At 41.5% G+C, this 9,864-nt stretch overlaps 1 protein-coding gene across 1 annotated transcript; it reads left to right on the top strand.

The window, feature by feature from the left end:
* Positions 1–1,784: 1,784 nt before the first annotated feature.
* Positions 1,785–9,537, top strand: LOC125326678 (histone RNA hairpin-binding protein-like). The gene is made up of 9 exons (XM_048305133.1): positions 1,785–1,991; positions 2,052–2,166; positions 2,437–2,568; positions 4,757–4,861; positions 5,383–5,442; positions 5,697–5,828; positions 6,391–6,540; positions 7,795–7,879; positions 8,578–9,537. The coding sequence occupies exons 2-9, from the start codon at positions 2,123–2,125 to the stop codon at positions 8,692–8,694; spliced, it is 825 nt and encodes a 274-aa protein (XP_048161090.1). The 5' UTR covers positions 1,785–1,991; positions 2,052–2,122; the 3' UTR covers positions 8,695–9,537.
* Positions 9,538–9,864: the final 327 nt, after the last annotated feature.

The raw sequence follows: 9,864 nt of genomic DNA, 5'->3' as shown, positions 1-9,864 counted from the left end.
GTAGAATCATCCTGTGTTCTAATTAGTAACCTCATTAGTGTAAACAGAGCAGTCAAAACTGGAACACAGCCTGTCCATGCACTTGTTTACCTACCCACGGCTGTCTGACACGGAGTTTACAACTGAGGTAAGCGAGCAGAAGTCTGGCACTCCACCCCCAGTTTTTCCTTTAATTTTACTCAATTAAATCTCCTCTGCATAAATCCGTGCTCAGTTTGTAATTAAGCCAAAATACACCCTGAACTTCAGCAGACAGGTCTCAGTTTCTGCCTAGAAGTGACAAGTGTCTTCTGTTGGCATGCTTCCACTGGGAGAGTCTCCTTACAGATGATACATTATCTGTGCTTGTGGAAACCATCCTTCACTGGCAGTTCTGAAATGCCATGGGTTGTGTGTCCTTTGTTTCCTTTGTAAAACTCCTTTGAGGTCACAGCTGAGGATATCTCCTCCCCTTAAATTCCCACTGTGGTGTGAAACTGCTTTTCTGAAGGATTTTTGTTGTTGACAAGGACAGAAAGTTCTGGATAAAATGAATTTAATTTGTACGTAGTGTTATGCTAAAAGTACTGTGTAGCTTCCAGGCTGTAGCTGTTCTCTGTCTGGCTTGCTTGGATGTGTTCAGGTCATTGTTCTAGCTTGTGTCAGAGCCAGGCTGAAGGGAGGGGAGTTTGTGCACATTTTGAACCTCTGCTGTACTTCAAGCATGACTTTGGTTCAGGAACACAGTTATGTTTTCCATAGTAGTGTGTGGGAAAGGAGAGGTGCCAGCAGAGCAGACTTCTCTGCAGGAACATGGATATTCATGCAGATGCCACACAGAAGATGCGTGAGTTTGTACAAAATTTACTACAGTAAGGCCAGGCAACAGGAAAGGAATTTTCAAGGTAAATCCCTTCATGCATCGCAAGGCTGAAAGTGTATCTTCATTTAAAAAAATCCCCAAAACCAAACAGCACCTGTTACTGTGTGTTCAGAAAGTCTCTCCAAAACCATTGCTACTCTTCAATAGCTGCTTTTGTGTTTTAAGCTGATTTTAAAAAACCCACCAAACAACTTTTCCTTTGCTACTTCTGCCATCTGTTTTACCGGATGTGGTACCTGGGGACATGGTTTAGTGATCAGCTGGTTATACAATAATGGTTGTATTTGATGATCTAAGAGGACTCTTCCAACACATAATGAATCTGTGATTATAAGGCTTTTTCAACCTTAGTGATCTCTGATTCTAAGGACAGAAGAAACCATCTCTCTGAAGTGTCCCACCAGTCTTCAGGCTGCAAGGGCTGCAAATGTATTACTGTTTAAAGCTGTTTGTGTTCTGTTGGAGTTCTTCACGTTGTTTCTAAATTGCTGTTCTAAAATGTGAGGGTATGCCCAATAACAGGACGAACGGGATCTCGTTGTGCATGCATGTGCAATTAATAACTCCAGAAAGCTCCACGAGCCAAGGCCTAGCAACCTCGTGGCATTACCCAATCTTCTTCACTATTGATAAGAAATTTCATACCATGTCATTGTGAAATTTATGTGGTAACCATCGGGCGTGGGGTTTGAACTGGCCCTTGAAATACCCTGTCCGCTTCATCGACTGTAGAGCCGTGCCGGTGACCGTCATCCTTCATATCTGAATCGCGGGAATTTGTATTTTCCCTTTTGTTTGGGCTGGGTTTTTTCCTGTTGTTTCACGTGGGTCCCGCCACCACCGCGCGCCAAAACCGCGCGCCAGCGCTCTCGATTCTCCCGCCACCACGCCCCGGGGGCGGGGCCGGGCTGAGCCATTGCCCTGGCGGGGGGTGCCGCGTGTGTGAGGCCGTAAGGGTGCGGGGCGGCGGCTGAGTTTTCCCGCTCTCCCCCCTCCCCTCCGCACCTGTTCCCGTGGAGGCGCCCTGCGGGGAGGCGGAGCGGGCGGTGTCGCCCCGCGCCGGCGGGAGATGCGAAGGGGCTGAGCGGGAGGGCGGTAGCGCTTCCTCACCGCCCGTTCCGGCTCTGCCTCACCGCCCGCCTCAGCTCCTTCACCGCCCGCCTCAGCTCCTTCACCGCCCGGCTCTCCTTCACCGCCCGCCTCAGCTCCTTCACCGCCCGGCTCTGCGTCCAGCCCTCCCTTCCGAGGATACCTCGCACCATGTCCTTCCGCCAGCGGAGCCCGCACGACAGCACGAAGAGCAGGTAGGGCCTCCGGGCTGAGGCGGGGGTGGCAGCGCCGGGCCTCGCTCCCCCCGCGCTGTCCGGCTCTCGCTCCCCGCCGTCCCGCGGGCGGAGTTCTCTGAGGGGGTGGGGGGGGGTGCGCAGAGCTCCCTCAGAGGGCCCGCAGCGAGTGGCGTCGCCTCGCTGCGTTGGCGGGAGCGAAATCGGTAAAAAACCGCGGTCTCGGAGGGAGATTAAAGCGCTAAAGCCCAGCCGGGTGCTCACCTCGTGTGTCGCTGTGTTTGTCGCCAGCACGCAGCACCCCCCGCGCTGGGCCCAGGCGCGGAAACGCGGCGCAGATGGGAAGCGGCGGAGGCAGAACGAGCCCGAATCCTCCGTGTTTGAGGAAAACAAGCCCAGGCCTGAGGACAGCCGACTGGACAGGTGAGGAGGAGGTGGACAGTTCACCAGGAGCTGTTGAACTAAAACCGTTTTGCTCAGTTTTCCAAGCCCTGCCTGTTTATCAATCACTCATCAGCCACAAATAGTTCGTTTTAAAGGAGGAAAAAGGATCGAGTGCAATGCCCTTATCTTGGCATTCTTAAGAGTCAACATTTTTCGGTTTTACCTCTTGAAATACATTCTTGATAATTTATGTTCTATTTCACGCTGGTTTACTGCCATTTATCAAGAAGTAATAACGTATAGGCTAATTATGTTTGTAAATACAGGCTGTACTGTAAAAAGAAATTACAAAAATTCAATTCTTAGAAATCATTTATTTTATGTTTCTGAAGGGAGTACAGACCACCTTGAGAAGCTGTGTTGTATTTCAGCACATTTGTGTGGGGATCCGGTTTTGAGGTCACCTCATAATGGTCACACTGCTGTTCGCTGCCTTCCGTGTTTCCCAGCACAGCTAGACTTAAATGACTTATTTTACATCACATTTACAGTCTGAGCTATTCATGCCACAGTCCCTTTAGTCACTTTGATCGGTGGATGGGAGTTGTGGCCACAGCCTAGTTGATTGAATCAAGGTTTCTAATCTAAAACAGGGTGGGTTGTGCCTTGTAACTACCCATTTTCCTTTGCTGACAACAAGGACCACGTTGGTCAGTGGCTCAAGTTACACTATCCAGAGTAGCTTAAACTAATTCCAGGAAGCATGGTTGAATAGCAGTACAAGAATGAAACTTTACACATAGTTTTGTCAGTTTCAAGGTAAACAAGCAACATTTCTGTGTGTCTTCCAGTATTGAATTGTGCAGACTTACTTCCTGGTTTCAGTTTGGATTGAGCTCTGAGAGAAGTTGTTCTCTTATTGGGCTGAAACTACTTTTTGTTTATGCCAATCCAACCATGTCAAATTAAAATTCTCAAAAGTAAAGAAGATCAGGTTGGAGGCTGGGTCATCTATAATCACAGCACAGGTGCAGAATCAAACATATAAAAAGGTACCTCGCAGGGTTGAGGAAAAAGCTCAGGAGTTGGGAACAACTGGGATTCTGTTTGTTCTCTGCCACAGGAGAGCAATAATTGAACATGGCCTGTGTTCTCTGCAAAACTAGAAATCAGTAAAAGCAAAAGTTAAAAACCCTTGGAGCTTGAACAGATTTTTGCAGAGGGACCTGTACTGTTTGCTATGGATTTTTAATTTCGCCAAGTTTGTAACTGGGTTTCAACTAAATGGAACTTTTAGTTTGAATTAAATAAAACATTCAAAGTTGTGCAAACCATTTTGGGAGCAGGGAGGGAGTTGGAGGTGGTTTTAGTGCAGATGGATCTAATTCCCTGACTCTAAGGGACATGTTTGCACAGAATCCTGGAAAGTCTCCAGAGCATTTCGAGATCTACTGAAAAAGCTGTGCTCTGTAGGATACAGTTTTGAGTTTTACTTAGTGAAAACTGGTCATCAGGAGGACAGATGGGAAACATTGGATAATCTGAATGCAGGCAGCTCTAGATGGCTGGGAAAAGATCTGAGCTTATTCCCCTGCAAGAGTCTGAACCTGCTTGCGATGCTAATGGGCTGCAGTAAAGTTGTTAAACCAGTTTGCAAAGCCATAGTAAGTCTCAGTTTCCTAGCTAAAAAAGGACATTTTTGTCCCTTTGCCTTCTCTACTAGGCATATATTTACACAGAGAAACTCCTGGTGCTATCATGTAACTTTAATTAATTAGCTTTACATCTTGATTCTGTGTTCTAATTTTTGTCTCTTATATAGCTAATGAGTCTGCAGTCATGAAAATATAAATAATTGCTAAGTCATTTAGTGGAGTGAAAACAAGTGAGTGAATAAATAAAGCGGGTATTTCACATACCATCTTCTGAAGGACACGAGCTGGAAGTTACTGAAAACACAGGCTGGGTTAACAATCTATGCTATGTTTCTATAGATACCTACATAAATTTTAAGAAAACCCAACACAAACCACACAACCTCAAGGTGGAACTCCCAACTGATGCTTAATTTTGCAATGATGAAATTTTAATAGAACAACACAAGATTTTTATGGCCATTTTGAGTACTGTAAATAATTATGTTTAAGGGGTCAAGCTGTGAGTGTGGGAGATAAATACAATAACCCAGGCTTTTAACACAGAGCCTTAATTTTTTTTTTCTTTCTAGTTTTACAACACCAGAAGGCCCTGGACCCCTTTCCCGGTGTTCAGACTGGGGAACTGCAGTGGAAGAAGATGAAATGAGGACCAATGTCAACAAAGAAATGGCAAGGTACCCCTGGGTGTTTAAAATGAAGTGGGGAAAGGAAGGGAAATGGAAATTGTCTTATAGAATCTGTTTTGACTTGTATTTTTAACTTCACCTTTGTAGCAAAATCAGGCCAACCTCAGCCTCTTGTCTGCTGCTTTTAGATCAGCTTTGGGTTAAGTCCTGCAGGAATGTCATGGGAAACTCTGGAAATTGGATGTGTATCCCTAAATATCTCCCTTTTGGAAGAAGCTTTTCCTGAATCTCTTAGATTGAAATATTTGAAGTACCCTCTCACTAATGACTGTTTGTTTAATATCATTACTCTAAAAAGTTGTTTTAGGGAAAACAATTAGGAAAAGAAAGTCCTTGTATTTTTATTTTTTCTTTATGGAAAACTGAAATATTTATTTCATAGTGGAAAGGCCTCTACAGTGTCTCAAGTGCTGCTGCTTTGCTGAGAAGTTAATTCAACTGTGAGCTGTGACAGTGCTTTATGTTCTCTTTGTGACATATGTTCTTAATACTGATTTAAACTCTTACAGATACAGAAGAAAACTCCTGATAAATGAATTTTCAAGAGAAAGGAAGTCCTCCTCAGGAAGGTAGGTTAAATTTCTAGCTTAGCTGAGGAAAATCTTGAAAATAGGTCTGAATTTTCGTTGTACAGTGTTGCTTCTTAAACCACACAGTTTAAAATAGTTCATCTTAAGTCTGTTCCAACACCATAGTTCAATAACACCCTGAGCATTTATTTGAAAAGTTTTAACACATTTATTTATAGTCTTTTACAAGTGGGTTTGTTTGAGTGTCACTGGTTTTCTAGTAGTCCCAAACCTAAAATGTTTTTTTTCTTCAGTTCTGATTCAAAGGAGTCCACGGTGACAGCAGAACTTGAGACAGATGAGGTGGTTTTGATGAGAAGACAAAAACAGATAAACTATGGAAAAAACATGATTGCATATGATAGATATATTAAAGAAGTTCCTAGGTAAGCTGCTTGGCTTTATGGAAAACTAAATGTTCTTTATAAGCACATGGATGTACTACACTTGGTATCCAATACACATTCAGATAGAAGGCATCTACAAATGAAACTATTGAACTTTTAAGATATATTTCGACTGTTAGGTCACACTAATAATGAACTGAGATGTGGTTTGGGTTTTTTTTTTAATGAGTCTATAGAAGAAATACCTCATGCTGCAGAAATGGAAATGAAAGTTCTTTTGGTTGTCAACAAGAGGAAATGAAACTGCTTTTTGCTGTGAGTTGTCTCATGACTTAATTACGAAACAAAATGGGCTACAGTTGCAATTGAGTTTGGAATGAGGTTTTCAGACCTATAAATGATAATCCTTTTTTTTTTTTTTTTTTTGACTTGTAGTCAGAAAAACTAAAGTTCATATCAAGCTGGCAAGTCTTTGCTTGAGTGCTGGAATTGCACATTAGTCTTTTCTCATAAATAATACAATCAGTCTTTACATTTAAAGCCATGTTATGTATGTGTGAATAAAACACTGATAAATTTTCCATGTCTAATATCTGAATAGATGCCATCGTATACCAGGAGTTCATCCCAAAACTCCAAACAAATTTAAGAAATACAGCCGTAGGTCATGGGACCAGCAAATTAAACTGTGGAAAGTGGCACTGCATTCCTGGGATCCACCAACTGAAGGAGGATGTGATCTGCAGGAAATGTATGTACAGAGTATTCAAGATGCTTTTATAGAAATTATGATGTGAAGTCTCATGTTTAAGAAATAAACATTATTCCCAGCATAGTTCTTTTTGAGACAAGTCTGAATGCTGAATGCTTTCACTAACTATTTGTCCACACTTAGTGCTGTTTAGTTCCTTCTCAGTCAAAATATCCAATAGCTTCCCAAACCTTGCTGGTGGGAGTAGACTTGCCCAGTGTCCTTGGAAGGGCATACATACATATCCCTCACTTTTTTAATGGTGAAAGCAGAGCCAGTTCTGCACTGCTCTATAAAATAAATCACCACACCATCAACATGAGCTGATTCTTTCAGGGCAGTCTTCCAATTATCTGGTAGGAGCAGTGCTGGAGAATTCTCACTAATGGCAGGTCTCCTGAATATTGAGCTTGGACCAATCCAGTGTACAAGAACCCGCCTCACCCTTCCCACTTGCTAGTTCAAGAACAATGCTGTAAAATGTTGTTTCTTGACCAGAGAGGGAGAATTGTGAACTCATCCCAAGGTGCCACTAAACTCAGCATGGCCACAAGCGTTCACAGTCCAAGCTCTAGAAGACTTAGTGTGATGAGCCAGTTATTTTCTTCTATAGAAAGCAATACAGCTGATCAGGCAACATGCGACATAAAATGGCACTAGAGAATGAAGGGGAACATAATTCCTCAGGAAGCAGTTTTATGTTAATAAAGTAGTGTTTTTCCTTGATGGAATGCTGATTTTAAAACCAGTGCAGAGCAATAGGATCTAAAAGCAAAGCTTCCTTTTAGCTTCCCTTTACTTGCCATCAGTGTGAGGGGAAGTTGGCACTTTGGCCAGAGCCCTGCTGTGTGCATTGGTGTTGAAATACTACCTTCAGATGCTGGGGTCTAGCTCTGGGGATAATGGGTATTAAATCTTTGCAAAACCAGATGGATGAAAACCTTGTCTGAGAAAAAAAATTCCTTCCTCTCCTGTAACATTTGTATTGAGGCATTGTTTGAGCATTGGGTTTTCATCTTTGACAAGTTGCACTACTCAGTCTCAAGACTTTTCATTCAGTCCTTGGCCATGTTGGCTGTACTGAGCTGTCCTGCAGTTCTGTTTGCTCTCCCCACTTTGCCACCACTGTCCCTGTGATCTCTGTAGGTCTCTTTGCTCTCCTCTGGCCATTGTTTTCAGAACTGCACCACAAACTGCAGCTTAACACTAAAATATCAATTTGTTTATGCTGTATTATTCTAAATGATTTTACAGTTGTCCAGTTGACCTTGGTGAGATGGAGACAGAATCTGTTGGAAGCAATTCTACTGAATCTCAAACAAGCTGTCAAGATAATAATGTAAGCATATCTGTCATTTTTATAAATATTTGTTGATAATTGGCTCGTTGCTTAGAGTTATATCCAGAGTAGCCTGAATACCTGACAAATTCCATCATCTACTATGTTTAGGGACTGTTTACAAAGCTGAGCAATCTTTAAATTCAGGTATTTTCCAGCTATAGCCATTATCTGTCTGTAGTCTTGGTTTAGAGGATTATAATTTAAATGATCATCTCAAATTAAAAATATCCGATTTTTTCATAGCCTACAAAAGAAAATTTCTGTTGAAAGCAAATCAGTTATGAACTGTAATGTAGAGTTGAAATACTACTTTAGATTGCAATATCTAATTTCCTTGTCACACAGAAGTAGGCTCCTTTTATATCCAGAAAGCACTTGCTACAGCTCAGCAGTAAAGATCTAGGAATGCTGTTCTTACTGGATTTGTTTTTCTTATTAATATTAAATCTGCATAATGTTTTAATGTTTGCATATATATGTCCTTAGAACACTTGCAAGGTATCTTCAAATGTGGTTGGATGGGCAGAAGCCTACATCTCTTTAATCATAAGGCTAGCATTGGGTTTTATATGGCCTTTAAAGCATTTTTAAGCCTTTGTTATAGGGCAGTCTAAATGAATTACAGAAGTTAATTGAATTACCTGTACTAATAACCTCTACTTAATTAGTAATTATTAATTGCCTTTGCCTTCCAGGATACCTGTTCTGGCACTCCCACCAAAGTTAGACATCTTGACTATCAAGCAGAAGGAGAATTTGACTTGGAAGTGTGTTTGAGTGAGCCACTGAAAGAATTTGATACAGTGAGTTAAATAGTCTTGTGCAAACTGTTTTAGAGAAAGTTTTTTTTAAATTTGAGAGGTTAGCTTGATCCTTAATCTGTTAAGAGTAAGAAAGCTTAAGCAAAGTTGAAGACTGTTCTCAAATTGTGGTTGATCTAGATATTCTCCAGACCAGACTTCTGTAAAATTGCAATTAAGTTGTGTGACTTCCTGTTAACTTTTAATTTATGTATATCAGATTTTTTTAATAGGAAAACTAGCCAAAGGCTGTGCTATCCCCTAGTAATTATAAATAGTACAGCAAGATCTCACCAATTTCCCCCCATTCCCTCCCCCACTGTGAACATGATTTCAATTGTCCACCTGCAGATCAAAAGCCAAGTAGGGAGATACTTTTTTTGTTATCTTGCTTTTACATCTGGCTCTTCTAAAAGGTCTGACTTGAAATAATGCACGTGGTAGCTGAACCATGTGGCTGATTAGTACTCGTAAACCCATCTACTGCAGTTACTGTAAGATTAACTACCTTACCTTAAAAAAAACCACTTTATTTGCAAAAATGTTTCAGAAACAATTGGAAATTAAATACCCTCAAGAAATTGGAGGTCAACATGGTAAAGTCTAAGCAATAATGTTTTTTTCAGAAGCAGTAGCCTTAATTTGAAATTTGTAAATAGTCATCAGTCATTTATTAATGCAGTCAAGAAAACAATGTCTAGGGAAAGAGCTTGATTCTTTCAATTTGCTAGTTTTAAATGTAAAACTGTTGTAAATGATAACAACTGTACAGATTTTCTGCTGAGAGCAATTCGTGTTTCTGTTGCTTTTGTGTGGGATGTTGCTGGAAAATAAACAGAACTGCGTTTACTTTTACATGCGACTCTTCATTTCCTGCTAGCAGTGCTCTGTGGATAATGAAACGCAGGGAAGTACTGGAAGCCAAGTGTCTCATATTGGTACTAAGCCAGCATGTATCTGTGTTAGCATCATCCTCTGGCTTTGAGGGAGACCTTAAAATCTGTTTACTTGTGTGCAGGCCACCAGAGTGAATCTGAGACAGTTTAGTTTAGTAGCTGTCCATTAGCTGGTTGCCAAGTTCTGTTCTCTAGGAAAAACTGCTAGAAGAGCTGGGTGAACACTTCAATCTTCTTTACATTTTCTACAGTCACCTCACTTGTACTTAAACTCATCGACTCAAGG

The sequence above is a fragment of the Corvus hawaiiensis genome, chromosome 5 (genome assembly GCF_020740725.1).
Source record: "Corvus hawaiiensis isolate bCorHaw1 chromosome 5, bCorHaw1.pri.cur, whole genome shotgun sequence".
Lineage (NCBI taxonomy): Eukaryota > Metazoa > Chordata > Aves > Passeriformes > Corvidae > Corvus > Corvus hawaiiensis.
This window is presented reverse-complemented; position numbering and strand designations above follow the sequence as displayed.